At 38.8% G+C, this 23,628-nt stretch overlaps 2 protein-coding genes across 3 annotated transcripts; both read left to right on the plus strand.

Moving 5' to 3' along the window:
* The first annotated feature begins 2,823 nt into the window (after window positions 1-2,823).
* Window positions 2,824-5,772, plus strand: mettl2a (methyltransferase 2A, methylcytidine). Its single transcript, XM_041976645.1, has 9 exons — window positions 2,824-2,977; window positions 3,452-3,540; window positions 3,855-4,108; window positions 4,223-4,272; window positions 4,360-4,420; window positions 4,516-4,655; window positions 4,735-4,841; window positions 5,074-5,139; window positions 5,239-5,772. The coding sequence occupies exons 1-9, from the start codon at window positions 2,826-2,828 to the stop codon at window positions 5,376-5,378; spliced, it is 1,059 nt and encodes a 352-aa protein (XP_041832579.1). The 5' UTR covers window positions 2,824-2,825; the 3' UTR covers window positions 5,379-5,772.
* Window positions 5,773-9,184: 3,412 nt separating this feature from the next.
* tlk2 (tousled-like kinase 2) lies at window positions 9,185-22,743 on the plus strand. Of its 2 annotated transcripts, XM_041971822.1 has the most exons (21): window positions 9,185-9,821; window positions 10,863-10,945; window positions 12,391-12,468; window positions 12,562-12,631; window positions 12,716-12,759; window positions 12,922-13,020; window positions 13,598-13,699; window positions 13,914-14,006; window positions 14,214-14,324; window positions 14,471-14,607; window positions 14,830-14,982; window positions 15,075-15,141; window positions 15,253-15,350; window positions 15,741-15,822; window positions 16,205-16,296; window positions 16,412-16,501; window positions 16,680-16,849; window positions 18,444-18,582; window positions 20,565-20,676; window positions 21,158-21,265; window positions 21,489-22,743. In XM_041971822.1, the coding sequence occupies exons 2-21, from the start codon at window positions 10,865-10,867 to the stop codon at window positions 21,660-21,662; spliced, it is 2,100 nt and encodes a 699-aa protein (XP_041827756.1). In that variant the 5' UTR covers window positions 9,185-9,821; window positions 10,863-10,864; the 3' UTR covers window positions 21,663-22,743. The 2 variants fall into 2 exon arrangements, with proteins under 2 accessions (XP_041827756.1, XP_041827765.1); XM_041971831.1 differs by lacking the exon at window positions 12,922-13,020.
* The last annotated feature ends 885 nt before the right edge of the window (window positions 22,744-23,628 follow it).

A 23,628-nucleotide genomic window follows, 5' to 3' on the forward strand; every position in this document is an offset into this window, starting at 1 on the left:
TTCCTGTTAATAAAAATCAAGTTTTGTATTTAGTATGAATATCTTTACTTCAAATTGGTAAGATTTTTTGAAAGACACATTAATTTTAATCCTTTAAAAACACAACTTTTATGTGATGTCCTTTGTGTGCTAACTATTTCTGTTACATCAGGGAGCAGAGGACTATGTGAGGTGGAGATGATTTTACAAAGAATTGTGAGATTCAGACCTAGAGCTGTATGAAGATGAGCTAGATGAAGTGGAGATAGTGGGGGAAGATCAACACTCGGAAGGTCGAGTCTGACCCTGAACCTGATTCTGAGCCAGAATAAAGGGGATAATAACAATTGTATGTTATGTCCAGGAACAATTTGTGAGCTAGGGTTGGGAAGTTCATTAGTATTAGTGTGTAAAAATGGGAACAGGGACCATTATGAAGAATCGAATCCCTCTACTGTGCAAACCGAAGATGTCAGATGACACCAAGGTGCAAAAACAAAGAAGAGGTCAAGTTAAAATATAGGGCTAGGCAATCTGGCCTAAAACTAAAATCTCTGATTTTTTTATAACCAAATTCGATTTCCGATTTTAATTGATTTTTTTTTTCTTTTCTTTTACAAAACATAAACTTATTAAAAACATTTATTTATTTATATAAACGAATGCCAGCAAAAATAAAGCATATAATGTCATAACTTTTTCACCATATAAACGACTTTATATCTTACATAGAAGTTTGCAACACAACTGCATCCATGATCTCTTTCCACCTGGATCCTTATCGTACAGGATCCACTGCAGAAATAATTCCCCTGATGAAGGTTGTCTCTCAAGAGTTTGTGGGCCAAAGTTGACTTCTGCATTTCATAGAGAGCAGCATTTCTCATTGCAGTTATACGCAGCTAAATCCCAGACATGAGTGAAAGGTCACTTCACTGAAAATCTGTCAGACAAACACCGTTCTGGTGTGGAGAGAGGGCTAAGTCTGCATCTAAATAACTATGGAAAAAAAAAACATAAAAATAAATCGCCAGAAATGCAAAATTCGATTTATCGATTTTATTGATTAATCGCTCAGCCCTCATAAAATGGTTGTCAGAAAAACATATGAGGTAATAAAGTATTCTGACTGACTGACTTCTGAAATTACAATTGTAAAGTTCAGAGAGAAATGTCCCTGGTACCCTGAACCAGAGAATTCATTGTAGTTTCTTCATTTACTGTCTTAATCTTGTTAAATGGTCATTAAATGAAAGGATTTTTTAAATCCATACAAAATATAATACACTATTATAACTGCACCATTACAATGTGTATTAAGCAAGACCCCATGTCCCCTACAAGGGACAGTCTACACAAATTAATAAACATTGTTTTTGAAAAAAAAAAATGTTGCAGCATGTTTCTTGTGACCACAATACTTGAATTGTCATAAAAAGATTAAAAAAGAAAAACTTTTTTTTTCCTGGGTCTCAGGAGGATAATGTAGTTTTTTCTATAGTAAGCAGACATGTTCCATCATGTGGCATTTCTGATGCCATGTGCACAACAACACAGGTAGTTGTTTTGTGAATGTTTTTTTTTTTTTTTTTTTTTTTTTTTTTGCAGTGCAGGAAGGTGATGAAAATGTTAAATGACTTTGACTTTAAAAATCATCTTAGTTTAAAGAGCATAAGTGAATATAAATTTAGCTAAAACATTTTTCAGCATTTTTCTCACGGCTGACATCAAAATGTTAGTAGTATATGTCTCCCTCTAGTGTGTAATGTGTGCCACAGCACGTGGGAAAAGGCATTGCCTGAAAGTTCATCTTGTGGTAAAGGATGTACTCAGATCCTACACTTAAATATAAGTACAAATGTTTGTGGAAACAAAAACGGTTCCACAACTCAGTAGAACGGCAAATAATCATCAATCTTTAAAAAAAAAAAGGGGGGGGGGGTGCGGGGGATAGACTCTGTCACTGTCAAGTAGTTGAAACATGTTGGTACACAGTGGAACTACAGGTACAGTATTTATTACCCAAAAGATAGATAGATAGATAGATAGATAGATAGATAGATAGATAGATAGATAGATAGATAGATAGATAGATAGATAATGTTTATTTTATCAGTTGGACATTATTGCCTAAATTCTGGTTACCCTGACATAACGAGGACCGGTTTCTCAGGGATGTGATTAAGAAGGCTCGAAAGATGTTAGTTACTGTCTTTTATGACTTTTATGACAGCCTGTTCATGCTAAGTCATGGCATGTACAGTGTGAATGAGTGATTGGTAAAATTGAATTGCCAGGCGCATCACAATTTAAGCCTTGGTTAAACTGGTCTGAAGTAAAATCAAATGCTTATCCTGGGCATGGCTACGCCTATCCCCCGTATCTTCCTACCCTGTAGGGGCTCCCGTGGAACGGGGGTGCCTGCTGCCACTGGTTGGTTTACTCACCCTCTGGGATAAGTTTCCAATAACTTATGGGTTTCCTTCCTTCTAGCCCTACATCCCCGTACTCCAATCCCCCAACTCTTGCACATTTCGGGAAGGGTGCACGTTGCGGATGTCGCGGATGGGGGCATCTATATTTGGCCTCGCTCCCTGTGGCGGCTTGCTCCTCAGTTTATAATACGCAAGAAACACAAACACTGACACCAAACTATAAATCTCAGGGGTCGTACCCCACGGTTTCTTGCAGGCAGTCTAATAATAATAATAATAATAATAATAATCATAATAATCATAATAATAATAATTGTGTGATAACTTTACCTATGATTTCGATATTTTCACTTGTCCCTGAACGCCTCACTGATAAAACTCCGCCTCTTCCTCCGCTGCGTCAGATCCATCATGGCGGCGCTCCACACTGTGGACGGAGTGGAGGGTGGCAGTGGGGAAATAGGGTTGATTCTGTCAAATTCTCCCACCGGAGACACAAAAAGACCTCAGTTCGGAACACGTTTCCTAACAGACCCGCGACAGGTTTTCCAGCACAACGCATGGTTGGTACCACAGAACCATACGGGTTCTGAGATGTTCATTTGTATCTTCTGGATTATGATTCACTTTTATTTTTAAAGTCTAACTTCAGTCACGGTTGATGTTTTTATTGTTAATAAATAATACGTTAAATGTATTACTTGTTATACTACGTATAACTTGTCCCTGATTAAGAAATATTGTATTTGTTGTTTTGGTTTTAGCTACTAAAAGTGTCAAGTGGGGTTGATGGGGTTCAGTTAGCATCACTCGTTAATTTATCATCTTGGTCTCAACATAGTAATTACAGCTGTATGAAGCTCCAGATTACGAGTTATTAAAGTGATTGACTATTTATTTTATTTTCTGCAGGGCTGTGTCCGAATGTTACAAGAAAACATTTATCTTAGGACATCTCAGCGCTACCAAGCGTTTCTGTGCTGTTAATCACCACATAGCTTTATCCACTCCAGATAATGGTGTTTTGTGGTCAACAGGGACAATGTGGAGTGGACTGATGAACAAGAAGAAGCTGCGAAGAAGAAAGTCTTAGAAAACAGTCAGCCTCTACCTCCAGAGAAACAAGGTAGCATCATGGCTGTGTGGCACATGGCTCACACTCATAAATGTAAACAGATAAATATAAGTGCTTCTAATCAGGAGGAAACCACCAGCAATGTTGTTTGCATTCATTTTGCTTATGAGAGAATGCATATATTTATATGTATGGAATAGGTTATATTCTTGTTTAATACTTTAGATGTTTAATAATTAAACACAAATATCCTCCATTTCATTGAAATGGCCCAAAACTATTTTAATAATTAATATTTTTTCTCATCAACCTGTATAAAGTGTTCATAATGTTCTATTTTACCATACCTTTTTGTCTTTTTTAAGAGGAATACGACAGCCGGGCCAATGAATACTGGAATGACTTCTACACAATCCACGAGAATCGTTTCTTCAAAGACCGTCACTGGCTCTTCACAGAGTTCCCAGAGTTAGCCCCTCAGTGTAGCTTGAACCATGAGTCTCATCCAGGTGTGTCTGGCACAGATGACAGCCAGCAGAACGGTCTAGATCAAAAGCAATGCAGGGATTTTGACAACTGCGACTTTCCTGGCTCCTCTGCCACATATCGCATTCTGGAGGTGAGAGATTATTTTTATTTATCAAACTTAAGTGAAAGAAGGGATGTTTGAGTCCACTTTCCACCTGAGAAAAGTTGGCTGTAATAAATGATAGATGAATTGTATTCTGTACAGGTTGGTTGTGGTGTGGGGAACACAGTTTTCCCAATTCTGAAGACAAACAAGTAAGATCAGATAAGAAACTAATATTTTGAGATTTAAAATGGACTCTTTGTCATCTGAATCTATAACTGCAGCTTTGCTGTTTGCAGTGACCCTGGGCTCTTTGTTTACTGCTGTGATTTCTCCAGCACTGCAGTGGAGTTGGTCAAGGTGAGAAGTTTGGCATGATCAAAGAATAGTGTGTATTCATTTCCAGGTTTTTGAGCTTACTAATGATTTGTGTGTGTGTGTGTGTGTGTCATCAGGCAAACCCAGAGTACAACTCTGACCGCTGCTTCGCCTTTGTTCACGACTTGAGTGATGTGGAAGCCAATTTCCCCATCCCTGATGGAAGCCTTGATGTTATAGTGCTAATCTTTGTGCTATCAGCTCTGCAACCTAACAAGTATGAACTCTTCTTGACCTTATTTCTTCTCCTAGCTTCAGCTTTCAGTTAGTCTGTAAAAGTTTCCACCATCTCTCAGGATGCAGGAATCCATCAGTAGATTAGCACGCCTGCTGAAGCCTGGTGGGATGATGCTGCTCAGAGACTACGGACGCTATGATATGGCACAACTTCGCTTCAAGAAAGGTTAAACACACTGAATCCTACCTTTTAGATAGGGTCTTTGTGAATGTGTAACTTACTGAGATCTATTTTTCTGCTTGCACATTGTAGAATTTCTCAGAATTGACTTGTTTATTGACTTTGTAATCATTTTTAAAAGAAAGTGACTTTGGGGTATTTATGCCATATTGATCAGATCAAATAGCAGGGCATCAATGAATTTTCTTTTTAAATAATGTCTTTTTATTCTTTACAGGAAGATGTCTTTCAGAAAACTTTTATGTCCGAGGTGATGGAACACGAGTATATTTCTTTACTCAGGGTAAAAATAAAGATAACTCAAAAATATAATATTAGGATTATTTTGCAGATTCACTCTTTAATCATGTCTAAAAATATTTCTCTGCTTTGTTTCTTTCAGATGAGCTTCATGAGCTGTTCTCAAAGGCTGGACTGGAGAAAGTGCAGAATCTTGTGGACAGACGGCTACAGGTGAACAGAGGGAAACAGCTCACCATGTACAGAGTGTGGATTCAGTGCAAGTATCGCAAGGCCTCTTGAGAAACAGGGGGATGGGCGGAGGAGAGAACCCGTCTGACCTGACCTTCAACTACAACTGAAACCTGGAGCTGAACTGAAAGTGGTGTTGGCTGTTTTCAGAGGATGTTTGGAACTGAGAAGATTTATAGTGTTTGTGATAAAGGGGAGGCAACGAGACAGTTAGAGGCATTCCCTTGTTTCAACTGCCATTGTGCAGATGAACTTGTTTTATGCTTGTGGTGTGGGAGTCCTGGCTACAAGAATGATGACTTTCTGCTGGGGCTGGTAACCCCTGTCAAAAGGTTTCTATTCTGATAGACATGGTTTTTAATCGGCTTATGTTTTGAAATAAAATGCATGATTTATAAAAACCTACTGACCTTTTTTTTAAAGTTCTAAATTAAAGATTTAAGTAAGACATCTGAGTATTTTTATTGGTAGAAACTTAGTTACAATGCAACAAAAGCTTAGATTTCAATCCCAAAAAGTTGGTAATTTTAAAAAAAGCATAAAATGTTATTAAAACAGTGATTTGTAAATTTCATATTGATATCCCCAGTAGTACATGATATTGAAACTGAGACAATTTACCATTTCATTGAGAATATAATCTCATTTTTAATTTGATAGCAGCAACCATCTAAAAAGAAAGTTGGAGTGTGGCAAAAAAAAAAAAAAAAGCTGGAAAAAATAATGGGCACAAATAAAAAGTGACCGGAGGGGCGTTTGGCAACTGGTTAGCAACATGACTGGGTATAAATTGAGTATTTCAGAAAGGCAAAGCTTCTCAGAAGTAAAGATGGGCAGAGGTTCACCAAAAAAGACTTTGAAGAGCCCACTCTCTGATTCAGAGAATTGGGAGAAATCTCTGTGTGCACAGGGTAAAAACTTAAGCTCAAACTGGATACTCATGATCTTGGAGGTCCTGGGTAGCACTGCATTAAAACCCAGACGTGATTCACAACTGGGAATCACTGCATAGACTCAGGAACACGTTCAGAAATCACTGTCTGTAAGAAGTTATATATGAACATGATCCAGAAGTACCACCATCTTCTCTGGACCAAAGTTAATTTAAAATGGTGTGAAGCAAAGTGGAAAACTATTCTGTAGTCAGTTCATTTTTGGAAATTGGACTAATGTTGTGTCCTGTGGATTAAAGAGAAGGGGGAGCATCCAGCTCATTATCAGTAGACAGTTCACAAGCCTGGATCTCTGATGGCATGAGGTTGCATTAGTGCATGTGGTGTGGGCAGCTCAAACATCTGTGAAGGCTCCATTAATGTTGAAAAGTAAATGGAAGTTTTAGGGCAACACCTCCTCCCATCCAGATAACATCTCTTTTAGGAAAAGACCTTGCATATTTAAGCAAAGCGATGCTGAACCACATACTGCATTCATCACAACATCATGGCTTTTTAGGAGAAGAGTTGGGTGCTGAACTGGCCTGCCTGCAGTACAGACCTTTCACAAATAGAAAACATTAGGTATTTCATGAAATGAAAGGCACAGCAACAAAAGTCCTGGACTGCTGAGCAGCTTGAATCCTGCATCAGACAAGAGTGAGACAACGTTTCTCTCCTAAAACTCCAGCAACTAGTCTTCTCACTACCCAGATGTTTACAGAGAGTTGTTAAAAGAGCAGAGAATGCTACACAATGCTAAAACATCACCCTGTTCCAACTTTTTTTTAGATGTGTTGCTTCCATCAAATTAAAAATGAGTCAATATTTTCTGTGAAATGGTAAAATGTCTATTTCAACATTAATATGTTTATGCTCTATTGGGAATAAAATATGGGTTTATGAAATTTGGATGTCATAGCATTCTGTTTTTATTGTCATTTTATACAGCATCTCAACTTTGACTAACATAAGTACAAATGAATGTTTTTCATTGTATTTACTGACCAACTTTATTAAATTCAGAAAACTAAAACAAATCACAAATTTAATGTCATCATCACATGCAAAAAGTTATGAGAAAAGCAAGCAGAAAAAAAATGTGTAATCCCATAACTCCATTTTTAACTTTTCCACAATCAACAGATTAATTGTTGACAGGTAAGGGTGTCAGAACTGGTTATAAAAGGAGCATCCATCAAAGATTTAAGGCGGATTTATACTTGCGCGCCATCTGCATCACCGCCGTAGGTGCTGCTTAGCTCCACAGAGGCTCGACGCGCACCTCTTCCAGACCTGACGTGCACCCCTGCTACATAGACTTTTACGCAGATGTACTCTCTTATGATTGGTCGATGTAGGATTACAATTTTCCAGATTTCTGGATCTTCTCACTGAATTTGTGTATCAGCCACCATTTTAAAAACAAAGCCCAATGGATTAAATTGATGAGAGGCTTTCTTTGTTTTCTTCCAAAAGCTAATAAAGACACTAAACCGTACTGGATGGCATTGTTGTTTTAAAACAGAAAAAACGTACCGAAACTGAAGTGAACCATCACAAGAACTGCTGAAACCACCCCTGCTGCCACCTTCAGATTAAGAGGAGAAACTGCAGAACGATGCCAAAAGGACGCATACCCATATGCTCGAGTGAGAGAGCAAACTCATCAGCATCATAGCCGACCACACGCAGATGCTGCGCGAGTATAAATTTGCATTTAGTCTATATAGATATATATATATAAATAGATAGATAGATAGATAGATAGATAGATAGATAGACAGATAGATAACTTTGTCCATGAATCATCAAAAAATATTTTTCAATGCAAGATTAGAGAACTATTGTTACTGAACATTTACTACCTGTAATTATGTGAGAAGACTCAGGAAAACTGGAGAAATCTCTATTTGTAATAGCAAATACCAAAAATCCCTGCTGGATGCTGGATGCATTGGACCTTAAAGCTCTCAGGTGTTATTGCATAAGGCATTGTCATCCTACGCATTCCCATATAGATGGGTTTCAGCCATTTAAAAAAAAAATTATAGTAGATTAGTACAGTTTGTACAGTCCTGCCATCTGTTTCAGAGCATGGCTGTGCCCAACAAAACAGGTTAAATGCTGCTTTCAGTCCTTGGATTAGAAAAAGATTTATATATTGGATTTTTTAGAGACATACACTATCAACAAGGTAACGACTTGCAACAGAGTGGCTACACAGTATGCTCTTAACTGAACTTCCTGCCGTCTATCTATCCATGTCTTGTACTGAAAATGTGTGGAATGTCATGAGGAAAACCAGACCTGTTGTGCAGCTGAAATGAATGAGAATGGATTCCTCTTGCAGAACATTAATACTTCGTATCATCAGTTCCTAAATTATTAAAATGTTTACAAGGAAGGTTGATGTAACGCAGTGGCAAATCAGTGTGTTGTGGCATCAAATTTTTTACATGTTGTTTAAATGTTCCAAATATAATTAAGTTGGGCAGTGACGATATTTAAGAGTAGTTTTTTTAAAAATATTTATTTAATGTGAGCCTGATAGACAAAGGTTTAAACAAATGAACAAATTACAGATTTAACATCAGTTCTGCTTTAAACCTTCACAACTTTTTTAAAAACTTTGAAAAAAAGAAAAAAAAGGGAAAGGATTTCATAGCTGCCTTGAAAAGTTTCCTTGAGAAGTTAAACATATATTAATAAATGGATTGTGTCATGGTTTAAAAACCTAGTTTAGCAGAATATTGTTGTTAAGTAAGTATGGTATGTTGATGTGAACAACACTGAGACGAAACTGTCCTATGATAATCTATCACTAGTTGTTGTGTGGGTGGGTGGGTGCAGTTTAATTGTATTGTGTAGACAGGGGTTTGCTATTGGTCCAGAAAAGAGATTTGGGGCAGGCGTGGACAGAAGGAAGGTGAAAATACTTGAACGATCTCACGAGAAAATATGAGATTTTACTGATTATTGTTTACATTGCAAAAACATGAGAACCGAACCGAATCGATCCGGATTCAACTGAAACGCTTCCCACAACACAACTTCCGAAAACAGATTGGTTTCTTCCCTGCAGCTAGTCAGGAGACTGCACCCGAACTTTGTTTTGATCGAGCTGAAAGCCAGGACCCCAAATTCATCGCACCACCGGGGGAGATACCAATAGGGGGTAACTAACGTTAGCTTAAAGACATCATTTATACCTGCTGAAAATCGCAGATTCTCAGGGGTCGCCATTGTGTGGAAAGGAGATACCAGACCAACGAAGGGTATGGTTCTCGGACAGAGGGGTGTGATGGGGATCCCCGCCTAAGGATAACATAAAGGCGGGTTAGGGATACCCGGAGTTGTCGAGGCCTCCGAGGGAATCCTCCGTTGTCTACCTTGAGCTAAACAGCGCGTGCCCGTGTCTTGGTCGTTAACAATCAGCACGCGAGGGACGCGGCTGTGGATGAGGCCTAGCCTGGGAGGGTCTGCCGAGTACCGGTGAAACAACGAAGACCGTTTTAGGGAAAACAACACCGGAGGAGGACAGAGGAAATCTTACATAACAGTGAGTATACGGTTTGAGTGTCGAACAAAATAATATCTTTTAAAGGTCTTTTCTTCAACAGTGAGTCCAGATGTCGTGGCACGAGCACCTGGCAACGCTGGAGAAGATGCTTCTTTTGGGGTTAACACTAGCCCACTTTTTAACACTGATATTTAACGCATTTTCGGACAGTCAGTGCGGAGTTTTTCTGTCCGTAGCTTTGTAATCTCACAGCTATAATTGTGTCAACATTAATAAACACTTGCGTAGTTTTGTTACGATATCTTTTAATGAAATCCTTTCTAATGTTACTAGCTAACTGTTAGCTCTTAAACGCAGTGCTACGCTAAGTGATGGCCAACATCGGTAGGCTTGTTAGCTCGTTTACTCAGTATTAGCTCACGGATAATTCACTAATTTGTTTTAAATCGCTAGGCTGAATATTGTAATGTTAGTTGAGCCTGTATGTATGTGCAAAGGTAATTATAGAGCGTACGTCTAATTGGATAAAAACCAAAGTACGTTACAGTTTGTTTGTAAGCCATAGGTAAGTCATTGCTACCAGTGTTGGGCGTGTAACTTAAACCTTCGCATAGGCCAGCAAACTGGGCACTTATTGTCTATTGTGGCCTTTTCCATTGCTGTGATTGTACTTGGCAGTCCTTCCAATAGTGACCTTTTATATTTACAGCGCCATGTAACTTAGGCCTGTAATGCCAGGGTGTTATCAAGTGATGCCACAGTTTTCCATGCAATGACTTTACACATCTGGGCTTCCTCTTTGATGCATTTTATACATCCGTTCTTAGCTCTAGTTTTTCCAGATTGTGCTCTTAGTGTTTTGAGTGTCTTGCCATTGTTAGGAGGCTGGTGCTTGCTAAACATAAATGATATTGTCAAGCTTAATGATGACTCAGAACAGGAGAATTTTCCACATCCATATTGCTAAAAAGAGCCATGACTCATCACAACTAATACCTTTTGAAACAGGGAGCCCTTGCTACCATTTTAATATTCCAGATGATTCAAGCCTTTCCTTAATCTGTGCTCTTGTCTCTGCAGCCATGATGGAAGAACTGCACAGCCTGGACCCCCGACGGCAGGAACTGTTGGAGGCTCGCTTTACTGGGGTTGGTGTGGCAAAGGTTTGTGTTATAGCAAATGTAAAGGCAGAGCATGAGAACACTCTTGTCAAAGTGCTTATAATCACAAATTGTCTTGATCATGCCTTATTGCAAATCTCTACCCTTCTTTATCTCACTTTATCCTCAGTATCCTTCTGCTGTTTGGCCTGGACAAGCTTGGCTGCACTTTTTTCTTTGTCTGTCTCTGGAGAAGGTTGAGCCGTGTCTGTGTTTTTTGGCTGGTATGACATGGCATGTCTCCCTGGCTCATGATGTAGTGGCTGTATATGCAAGTAGTTATGCCTGCCAAAAAGGCCACAGACGGGACAGGGGTGGTTGGAGGAGGAGGAGGAGTGATGGCAGAGGAGGAATGCAGAAATAGTTCCTGGCCAGGTGTAAGTGGAGGCAGTATTTAGCCTTCAACCCCCTGTCTTACTACATGGAAGGATCTGTCTTAGTGGAAGGTGATCTTGGAACAGTTAGGGAGCCAGAGTCAGTGCCAGGAGTGGGCCCTGTGCCAGCCATAGGCAGAGCCCAGAGCATGGCATGGCTGCTGCCGCAGAGAAAATGGCGGCGCTCGCTAAGGCATCCTGCCACAGTCACCCTGTATGACAGGGGATGTAATGTGTGTGTAGAGGGGGAGTGAGAGTGAAGTTTGTCAGCAAATGGCTGTGAAGAAATATGGGTTGGTGGTCTAAAAGCTCTTCAATGTCACAGAGTAGTTTAGAGTTTTTTCCCTTGACCTTGGACAGCCTTATGGCACTGCTGCTCTTTCTGTCATTACTGAGTAGGCATAAAAGATAAGAAAATTGTCATCCTTTTAGAACAAAAGGATAGAGCACTTTTTTGTTAATGGAGCAGATGAGGCCTAAAACAGTTGCAAACTGCATTTCCTTTAGATCAAACAGTAGGGATATGATTCAGGTGGACGTGGAGGGTTTAAAATAGGGTGTAATTCTTAGATCAGAGCAACTTTTCACTAGCTTTTTCTGGGGAAGAAAAGAATGGTTAAAACCGTGGTGAATAGGAGAAAAATAGATGACATTATCTAAAGGTGACAGTCAGAGGGAGGAATACAGCCCCAGCAGCATGCCTAATGTTCAGCCATTTTAGGAGGGTTCAGTGAGAGAGCTCTAGTGTGCTCTGAATGACTAAGTATCTCTTCCTGATTGGACAGTGCCTGCTGAATTCTGATGTGATTCATTTGATTGACAGGCATCACCTAGGGAACCAGCATTAGTACTGACGCAGGTCTTCATTCAGAGGGAATTTAATGGGGATGGTATTTGGGCTAAGCTCTGTGTCCTTTTCTTCATCTTCTTTCTGATTTTATTTTTCTATTTTTTTGGTAGTTCACTTTTAAGTTCACGAATATTAAAAATGTAATTCTGTATGTACATATTTCTTCCTTTCTTATTATTATTTTCAGGGATTTTTGGATGTAATTGCCCTTTTTATTTTGACAGGGCTCAGGTCAGAGTCAGAATGAATCGTCCAATCAGAGTCTATGCAGTGTGGGCTCTCTAAGTGACAAAGAGCTAGAGGTTAGTCTCTGTCTGTAATGGCATTTTTTTTTTAATGCCAAATCTCTGTTACTTCACCACAGGATTTGTTGATTCATGTTGCTGTCCTTACAGACTCCGGAGAAAAAGGCAAATGACCAGAGAGCAAGAAAACGCAAAGCAGACCACTTTGACAGCAGCCAAGGTAAGGCTGTTTCTCTGTGATGGTCCGTTCATCATGTCTCTTATATGTTCCCCCTCTTCTGACAAGTCTTTCTTTCTTTTAAAGGCAAAGCAGGAGCAAGGGGACATAAAATTAGTGATTATTTTGAGGTGAGTTGCAGGCATCTTTGTTGCACTGTGTCACGGAGTACTCATTTCACTCTGCGGTGTAAAACATTTCATGCTTCATCTCTAACCCCCTCCTTTGAGCCATCTTAGTCTTTCCATTGAACTGCTTTCTTCTTTTTCGTCTTCTCCTTCTGTATGTGTAAGTTTGCGGGAGGTAGTGGTCCTGGTACCAGCCCTGCCAGGGGAATTCCACCAGTGGTCCGCTCTTCCCCACAACACTCTCTCTCCAACCCCCCTGTCACGGTGAGCATGTTTGCTCTATGGTGCTTCTCATGCTATTTTATCCCTTCACACTCTTTCTTGTCATTTTCTTCTCCACGCTGGTTAGTAACACCACCAGGTGAGGATTGTTTACAGATGGGAAGAATCTCATATAGTTGGTAAACAAGGCAGAATCTGCGGGGCAGTTCAGTGTAAAGTACAAAATCGATTATCAATAGTTTACCTTAAAATAAAGGAAAGAAGTAATTAAGAAACTTTTTAGAGTTCAATGTTTGTGATACAAACACCTAGTCAAGCAGGCACAGATAGAAGAAATGAGTTTTGGTGAACCATTTGGTGCTTTGATTTTTCTTTTGAATGCCATACATTACTGCATGTGGAAGTCATCGATCAGATCAATTTAAGACCTTCAAAGAGCTCTTTGACTGAGAGCATCTTGAATCTCACTCACTTCCGATTTACATTTACTAGGTTGGTGTGATGTTTTATTATGTGAAGTTGTTCCAGGTCCTGATAAATCCTCAATGTAAGGGCGACGTTACACATTTGAACGTCCTCTGAATGTAAACGGTTCATATTGGATGTTTCTGCATCCCAGGTGCAGCAGGGAAGCCCCTCTTCCGTCAGCTCGGTCAACACTGAGCACTCCTCATGCTCAATGAAGCCAACTTCTCTTCACATGCTCCACAAAGCCACACAGGTACTCCACGCTCTACTCATACCGGGTCTGCCTGTTTGTTTTTATTAACTCTGTTATAGTTGAACATAAGTGTTGGATTTGGCACATGAAACAGTGAGTTAGAAGAAAGGGGGGGAAAAACGGATAATAATATTAGGATTTCCTGCTGCACTAAATTTATCAGGGATGCAGAATGATCTACAATTAACCACTTTTGTGCCCACTGTACCTTTAGTCTGACCTTACTATAGAGAAACTAACCGCAATGGAGAACAACAAGAACTCTGACCTGGAGAAGAAGGAAGGCCGAATAGACGATTTGCTGCGGGTACTAATCTCATTACATTTCATCTCTACTGCTCTGCTTGCCTTTTTCAGTGGTTTTGAGTGTTTTATGTTCACTGTAATGATTTTTCACTTAATGCATGTTAGAACTTAAACATTCCTTCAGTGCATGCACAAACAGGTTAAATGTTAAAATGTTGTGAACTTTTTTACCTGACCGTTTCTTGTTCGTATGTATGTTCTGCCTCAGGCAAACTGTGATCTAAGAAGACAAATTGATGAACAGCAAAGGATGCTGGAGCGATACAAAGAACGCTTAAATAAGTGTGTGACTATGTCCAAGAAGCTGCTAATTGAAAAGGTATGTAAATGTTAGAAGAGCTGTGACTTATTTTAATGTTCTTTTTTAAAGTATGTAGGGTATTGTGTGGTGTTAACAAATCATGATTAATGTGTTTGTGTTTTTTTTTTTTTTTGTTTTGTTTTTTTTTCTTTCCTTACCATCAGTCCAAACAAGAAAAGATGGCATGCCGGGATAAAAGTATGCAGGATAGGCTTCGATTGGGGCACTTCACCACAGTTAGACATGGAGCATCTTTCACTGAGCAGTGGACAGATGGATATGCCTTCCAAAACCTTATCAAGTGAGGGTCTTCATATTAAATTTATGTAACCTCTTTTTTTAACTTTGATATGATTAAAAACAAAATTTAATTTTATCTCTTGTGATTCACTTGAGTGTATTCTTGTGTATTAATAAAAGGCAGTTTTTTTAACTTAAGAGTTGGCGAGCTTACAGTAGATCATACTAAAACAGAAAATTAAATTCACTGTCTATTTCTCACTAATTTGCTGCTGGCCTCAAGACAACAAGAAAGGATCAATTCTCAGCGAGAGGACATTGAAAGGCAGAGGAAGCTGCTGGCCAAACGCAAGCCGCCCTCTATGGCCCAGACTCCACCACCAAGCCTGGAACAAAACAAACGCAAAAGCAAAGCTAATGGAACAGAAAGCGAAACGTACAGTCCCTTTTAATTTATCCAGCTTTGCTTTGTTTCTGCTATTCCTAAATATTCAACGTTTCGCTCATCTAGTTTGTGTTTTCTTACAGATTATCACAGGCAGAGTACCATGAGCAGGAAGAAATATTTAAGCTGAGACTAGGACATCTTAAGAAGGTAAAATCTGACCCTGATTGTTGTTTTTTGTTTGTTTGTTTGTTTGTTTGGTTGGTTGTTTTTTTTTGGTCTGGCTAAACTTTTGACATAATTCTTAAAACCTTTTTGCAGGAGGAGGCTGAGATCCAGGCAGAGCTAGAGAGATTGGAGCGAGTGCGAAACTTACACATACGTGAGCTGAAAAGAATCCACAATGAGGATAATTCCCAGTACGATTTCTTTCCCTTTTCAGACATGGAATGCTTAACCTTACAGGGTTCCTGGTTGTTCTTTAAATGCCTTTATATTTTTACATAAATGGCTTCAACATTAATTCTCCTGGCAGCATCATTTGGACAGTGAATAGAATATCTAGAATAAATTGGAGCTATTGGACAGGAGACTTCATCTTTATACATGAACTTGCTCTTTTTTGTTTGTTGTTTTCTCCCTGTGCCCATTAAGTAACTTGATGACAGCAGGTTTGCAATGAGATTGACTGAATTGGAATTGGTAGTTATTTTTTTTACAGGCTAAATTCCTCATACATCAATGTGGTTTAATAACTAAAATATATTTTTTTTGTCTTGTTTTTTTGTGTCTTTTTTTCTGTTGGTCAGATTCAAAGATCACCCTACGCTAAATGACCGATATCTGCTGCTCCATTTACTCGGACGGGGAGGTTTCAGTGAAGTTTACAAGGTAAGATGGAAGAATATTTCTTTTCTGCTGTAATTGGGGAGGGCAGTCTGTCGTTTTAGTTTATTCTGTTGCCATGTAGATTTATAAATCTGAGAGCTTTAAGTTTGCCCCAAACATGCCGTTCTTCTGTTTTAGTGTCAGAGATGTTAATTCGAAGTTTATATTGGGAGGTTGTTGAAATCTGGTATCTTTTTAATTCTCAAGTGTCTGCTACGCATACTTGGCCGTTATGACATTAAGCTGACATTAACATGTCGAAGTAAATGACTGCCCAAAGGAAAGGTCATCACAGTAAAAAGTTTAATGAATAGTTTTTTAATGTGATATAAGCAAAGTAATTCCATATACAGTTTGCATCTAACAGGAGATCTTTATCTTCCAGGCCTTTGACTTGACAGAGCAGAGGTATGTGGCTGTTAAAATCCACCAGTTAAACAAGAATTGGAGGGATGAGAAGAAGGAAAATTATCACAAGTGAGTGTTTTAAGGCAGAAATACTGTATTTTTTATTTGTTCTGCTTTCCAGTCATTAAATTCAGTTATGCAATATTTATTTCTTAAATTAATGATGTTAATGTCTTTATTTCAGACATGCGTGCAGAGAATATAGAATCCATAAAGAGCTGGACCACCCGCGAATAGTTAAACTCTATGACTACTTTTCACTCGACACTGACTCGTAAGTCATTCCAGCATATATTTTCACACCTGTAAAATTAACTTTAAGGGTTATCTTCTTTTTTTTCTTTTATTCTAGCCAGACCTAGTTGTTTTTACTTATTGTAAAAAAAAAAAAAAAAAAAAAAAAAAAAAAGAATTCTGTCAAGGTTGCTAAACATCTCCCTGTTGTGGGTTAGGTTCTGCACAGTCCTGGAGTACTGCGAGGGCAATGACCTGGACTTTTACCTGAAGCAGCACAAGCTTATGTCGGAGAAAGAAGGCCGCTCCATCATCATGCAGATAGTGAATGCCCTCAAGTACTTAAATGAGATCAGACCGCCAATTATTCACTATGACCTTAAGCCCGGTAAGGCTTCACATCATTGAAGTATTTGTATTTGAAGACTTGTGTTTTGCAGTTTTGCTGCAGATCCAAGTAAACACTTTCCTGTTGCTGATGGGTTATTATATAACTTTGTGTAAACTTAAAGATTTGGCCTATGATCTATTCAGAGCTCATTTTCTTTTAAAATTAAGTATAACTAAATAAACCAAACAAGAATGAATATTTTTGATCAGATAAAATGATTAGAGATGCACCCATTGATTTTTTTTGGGGGGGGGTTCCGTTCTGATTCTGATATCTGAAATTTGGATGTCGACCAATACCGATACCAATGCAGTTTATGTGAACATTATTGTGATTATGCACAGTTATTATTGCTGCTGTTATTGTGTTAAGTTTCAATAAACCGTAGTTAACCTCACATTACTTCTTTATAAGAAACATATTAATTAATCTAATTTAAATGCTTTCTAACTTAATTTATAAGAAAAACCTAAAATAAATTGAAGCCAATGTTTGTTTTTGTTAAGATTATGAAGAAACTACAAAGATAGTACTAATTTAACAGTAACAACTAATTGTTTGATGTATAAATACCAAAAGTATGTGTTGAAAAAGAATGTGAATAATCTCGAAATAGGTGGGCTGACAGCGTTACAAACAGATTGTGATCTGCAGCTTCGGCTCATTTGTGCTGAAGAGGACTTTTGATCATAGAAGCTACTAGCTAATAGAGGTGCTTATTTTGGCACAACCCCCGAAATGTTTTCATGTAGCTGATGTGCAAGAGCTTTTACTTCAGTTTGAAGATGCTACAAACGTGACTGGGCTAGTTGATAATGTTTACAATGCTCCACAAGCTTACGTGCATTAGTGAAAGCATTGTTAACGCTGCGAAATAACTTCTTCATGCTCCTCATGCATCAGTGTATGAGCAAAATGAGCTATGAGATTCCCACGTCTTCCTTCACCGAGTCGCATTGTCACGCAGGATTATAGCATTTTAGCTAGCGGACGTTTCCTGAATTTTTTTAACAGACAGACGCTGAATTGTCAGAATGTTACATTGGATCAACTTTTCTGTGTGCTAGTCCCTTCAGTTTTCACATTGTCTGCTGGAAATTTATCGCTTTGCTGGAACTTTTCAGCAAATGTCTGTGGCGCACTATTTTGACCCCTGGAGTCCATGGCTGTACACACGTTCCAAGTTGCTGTCTTGCTTTTTTTCTGTTTCCAGACTAAAATATATCTGAATTAGTGACATGCTAAGTTAGCAATAGCAGCTCATTCCCCCTTCAGACTTGTCACTGCAAGTGTTCGGTAACGCTGCAGTTAAACTAGAAACCTGGAGTAAAAAAACTAAATCATATAAAATTATTCATGTGCACAAGTTCTAATGGAAATATTTCATGAACTGATTCTACAGCTTAAACTTGCATAATACTTGTATTTTATAAACACGGTACCACTAGAGATCCCTCTGGGGATTGGTGAGGTGGATCAGGGAATTCAGCTAGATATCTGATCCATCACTCACGCCATTATGGGAACGTGATATTGAATCGGATCGGTCCCAACTCTAAAAACTGACAGACTGTGGCCTTTTCCCTGTTAGGTAACATCCTTCTTGTGAACGGCACTGCCTGTGGGGAAATTAAGATCACAGACTTTGGCCTTTCGAAGATCATGGATGATGACAGCTACAACTCCGTGGATGGGATGGAGCTGACTTCACAGGGAGCAGGGACTTACTGGTAGGATTTTCTTCTGGTCCGACATCTTACTTGTGATAAGTCTGAAGCAGTAAGGGCTAGGTGATGTGACAAAAACTATAATCATTGTGTTATTTTCTATACTGTGATCTAGAGTTTAATGCTGTCAATTTCAATAGTATACTAATAATGTCTGCAACTTAAAACAAATGTAGTTAAACTTTAAAACAGATCAGTTCATAAGGGGAGGCAGTCATAAATATTTGGATGATGCTTTTCTGTTTGACTTTTGAACTGCAATAACTGGAAGAATAAAACATCAGTCCACATTTTCATGCTTTCTTTGTGGTCGCTTGGCTGATAGCCTTTCAGATAATTAAATAGATTAGTTGTAGTTTACCATTTTGGTGACCACTAATTAAGAACAAAGTTTCCACATTGTATTAATTTGCTTTTCAGCCTTTCTTTTGAATCCAAACCACTTACTGATGTAGTGGGGTCTTTTTTTTTTTTTGTTTTGTTTTTTTTTTGTCACCTGCTTGGATAGTTAGGGAAGGTATCGTGAGATCAGTTTCCGTCACATCCCTGCTTTGCAGTTCTCTTCAGCTAAACTTAATCTCTCCTACTTTCTACTCATTTTCCATTTTTTCCCCCCTTTTAGGGTTTCTTGGTGGTTACCAATGAGTTGCAGATCTAAAAATAAATTGAATGAAAAGTATTCAACGAAAGGACAAGTTTTATTATTTCGATGTAGGCTTAAGAAGCACTTCTGAACATTGGCAGATTGAGGCGCATCATAATGACGGCTAATTTTGCATCTATCTTGCATCCTACCTTTTTACTGTGAGCTCTCTCCAGCCAGTAAAAGTCAGTCCTGTGTCAACTCTAGCCTTTTTGTTTTGTTTTGCCTCTCTTCTTCTGAAAATGTGCTCTTGCGTTTCTTTGAATCAGCCATGTTGTGTGGTCAAAATAGCCAGTGTGTTGATATCCAGTTGCTGGTGTGTGGCAGAGCTGTAAAGGGATGCATCATCCTGGGGAAAAAAATCTTGTGAAGTGTGGTTACTTGTCCATGAAAGCATGCCGGGCAACGGTGGCTCCAAGAATGCGCATAATAATAAATAAATCGCCGTGCCATCAAAATGGGTCAAAGACAAAAAAGGGACATAGTGCTACTTTAAAATAGAACTAAGTTATAATGATTTTGTTGCATTTAATTACACTAAATTCAAAATGTAATTCTAAATAAAAATAAATCCATCACTTAAAGATGGCAAAGAGGAGAAAAGAGTCTACGTCATGCTTGACTCACTAATCCCAGACACACTCGCACATGCCTGCTGACATCAGACAGTATCAGCTGATTGGCTCTTTACATTAGAGGAGAGTAGGAATACTCTACAGCAGGATGTTGACTGGGTGGGCTTATAAAGAGTTGTGAAAAGGTTTTTTTTTTTTTTTTTTCCCCCAGACTTCATAGTTGTCTGAAACATAAAGGTGGAAGAAAATGCAGATGAGTTATTTTAAATCAAGGGATACTTTGGCTGGCTTGTACTGTTTGATTGTAATTATCCCTCAAGATCTGATTACAGAAAAATATCAATGGTTTCATCTTTAACTAGAGATGTACTGTAGAGGCATTACAATGAAATGATGGAAAAACAGACATTTCATTAATACCTTTATGCATGAGCTCTACAACTGCACTGTGGCTAAGAAAAACCACTGCTTCACACACAAGTCACTGGTTACTCCACTTAAAATACAACATAGTTTCTTTCCTGTGCTGGTTCAGCCCCGTTTCTGGCATAAACTCTGATTTCTTATTATCAAAAAACATAATAAAAACAGCTGGTTGACAAAGTTCATTTAAAGCACTTTTATTCTATTATCTCATGTTGACCAAGAGGTAAGGAGAGGTTGAAAAGGATGATTCTCATTCAAATCTAGCATTTAGTCCTGACAGTACTGCAGGGTTTATAGGTTTTATATAAATATATTAATATGGATCTTCTTTTCTTCTTAAGGTACCTGCCTCCTGAGTGTTTTGTAGTTGGCAAGGAACCACCAAAAATCTCCAACAAGGTGGACGTGTGGTCTGTGGGTGTCATTTTCTACCAGTGTTTGTATGGTCGCAAGGTAGGAGATGCAACTTTTATTTTATTTATTTATTTTATTCAGTATGTAGCAAGACATTTAAGTTCTAAAGTTGATTGTATTATTGCAGGATGGTAAATAGATAAATATAATCAGACCAGTACAATCTTTGTAGCTAACCTGATTGAGAATATGAATACTACTCACTGTTTAAGCTGTACAGAACCACCTTAGTCCTTCTACCTGCCCACACTGCTTCTCTTCTTTAATGGATCAAGGATTAGTGTACATCTAGCCATCCAAATAACCATCAACACCCCAGTTGAAGGGTGAAATGACTACTACCCCTTATCCACAAAAGAAAAGAAGCAACTTTCCACTTGAAAATGAAGGTATAGAGCCAAGTGGTACAGGGGGAGGAATAAGGATTGGGCCTCAAATTAGCTAGATTTAAAGTCTTACCCAAACTTCAGGGAAATATTCCAGTAACACTTCTTTTTCTTTCCATCTCTTCTCTCCTTAGCCCTTTGGCCACAACCAGTCCCAGCAAGACATCCTGCAGGAAAACACAATTCTGAAGGCAACAGATGTCCAGTTTCCCCCTAAACCCGTTGTTACACCAGAAGCTAAGGTACTGGACTCCACTTCACTGCTTTTCTCTATATTATATATTAAATAATAATATTACATATATACTCTCCTAAAAGCCCCACGGTAACCCTACTAGTCTTCTTTCCTTTATACATACAAAGTATATAATGAATAAATAAATAAAAAACAAACCATTGTACCTAAATTTTATGAAAATGGCTGTATTTAAGATTCTTTATCAGTCTCATCCTTTCTTTCTCCAGGCCTTTATAAGGCGCTGTTTAGTCTACCGTAAGGAGGACCGCATCGACGTGCACCAGCTGGCCAGTGACCCCTTCCTAATGCCCCACATCCGAAAGTCGGTGGCCTCCTCGGGCACCTCCGGCATGGCTGTGGCTTCCACGTCCAGCTCCTCCAACAGCAGCGCCTCAAACTGAGCACACACCCATTAAGGGACTGACTGAATCATTTGAAAAGGGTGGGATGGGGTGGGGGGTGATGCCCTGCTGTCTTTCCCCCTCCCAGCAGCATCCCACCTTGCCATGAAAAGCTCAAGGGAAACTGGTCAGGTGGCAGCAAGGGGTGGGTGAGAAGTCACAAAGGGGTTGCGAAGGGAGGCTGTTGTCTTCCATCCCTCTGATGTCCACCCACCCCAACCCACCTATCCTGCTTTTTCAAAAGGGTGGCATTGTTCTGGGGGTCAAAGCCCTGGATGACTCACACAGCAACGGGGCGAGATTTGTCACTGTGTCGATGAAAAGTGGGGTTTAGAGTTTCAGATTTTTCTTTTCTGTTTAAAAAAAAGAAAATAAAATGAAGAGAAGAACTGCTTCAGCTTGGCCAGATGGAATCGGACCGCAAAAGGCCTCATACCCATGTGCACTCTCACACATACATCCATGCATGAGCCATTCTGCTCCGAAGTAGTTGGAACTCCCCAAGTTCAAACATTTTGTTTGTTCTCATCTCTGTGAAGCAGAGAGCGCCAGTCTGGGCACAGTTGAAAACTACCTGTGGCGCTATGTCATCCAACTCCATCAAAAATTCCAGACCCACGTAGTTTGTGACAAGAAGGGACAGAAATTACACCCCCACCCCCCCCAAATCTTGCTCTCGTTCTCCCATATCCTCCTCAAACTCCTGTGACCAAAGCTTATAACTTCCAGTTGGTGGCGGTGTTCCACCTCTGTTTTTATAATGGTTTTAGAGTTGTGCTACTTGACATGAAGTGGAAGCTGCAAAGAAAATAGCCCTTTTACCATTGCTTTTTTTTTTTTAAACTGTTCAAATTTAACCAGTTTATGGAGAAAGCTGTTGTTTTCAAGTTGCCTTTAATTAGAATTGTTACTGTTTTGATTCCACCCTCCCTTTCCATAAACACATATTTATTTAGGTATGTTTGAATTTATTTTTGGCCAATAAAATGCAAGGGACTGGTTTACCGAATAGTACTGTTGGGGGAGATTGGGCCTTAGCAGAAAGTCGCATAAACCATTAAATACTATTGGTTAAAATGTGTTTCTTGTTCTGTGTGTCTTGATTTCCCATCTTTTTTTTTTTTCTTTTTTCATTCAAGGAATGTGTGCAATTTAGAGCGCAGCCAAAAATGTATTCATGGGCATTATCTCTGTACTTGTTTTTACTGACCATAAATCATATATTCAAAACAGGCTTTGCATTCCAGACCATGTAGCTAGAGATGGGGTGTATTGTTGATATTGAGAAATGGGGGGGTACTCTCTAATAAGCCACTTAACTAAACTAGTTGTCCGTGGTCAGGTCTAAGTTTTGATTGAAACTTGGAGAGGTGAATAAATACACTGTTAACTGCAGTGTGTGGTAGCCAAATGGGTAAGACATCTTGAATGCTAGCTAATGTTCATAAGTCTGGTTTGAGTATTGAGTCACCAAATTTCAGCTTTTCTTCAAAAGAAAGTGAAGTACAGTAAGACATCTGTCATTTTAAAGCCAACTTTTACTTTCTGTGAGCTCTAATTTGTGCTGCAGTAGCCTGTCATAAATACCTGGAAAACCTTTGAACACGAATGGAGAACTGTAAGGCCACAAACTAGCTGTAAACTTTAAATCTGTTGTTTTCTTTTTTCATTTAATTTCTTATTTAAACACCTGTCACTAGGCACACACCAAACATGTTAATATTTCATTTAGCCAAGAAATGACAGTGTATAGACTTCTGCTGATGGATTTTATTAAATGCCTGCTGAGCTTCTATCCAAATAACTATAAAGTTGCATACTGGCTGCCTGACACTTTCATACTTTTTAAAGACAGTTGTAAGCCTGTCAGCCTGTTTTGTGTTTGTCATTTTATGTATTTATTTATTTTGAAATCCAACTAAAGAATTGTAAAAAAAAAAAAAGAAAAGTGAAATTGGTTATTTGC

Source organism: Melanotaenia boesemani, chromosome 2 (genome assembly GCF_017639745.1).
Source record: "Melanotaenia boesemani isolate fMelBoe1 chromosome 2, fMelBoe1.pri, whole genome shotgun sequence".
In the NCBI taxonomy this organism is placed as follows: Eukaryota; Metazoa; Chordata; class Actinopteri; order Atheriniformes; family Melanotaeniidae; genus Melanotaenia; species Melanotaenia boesemani.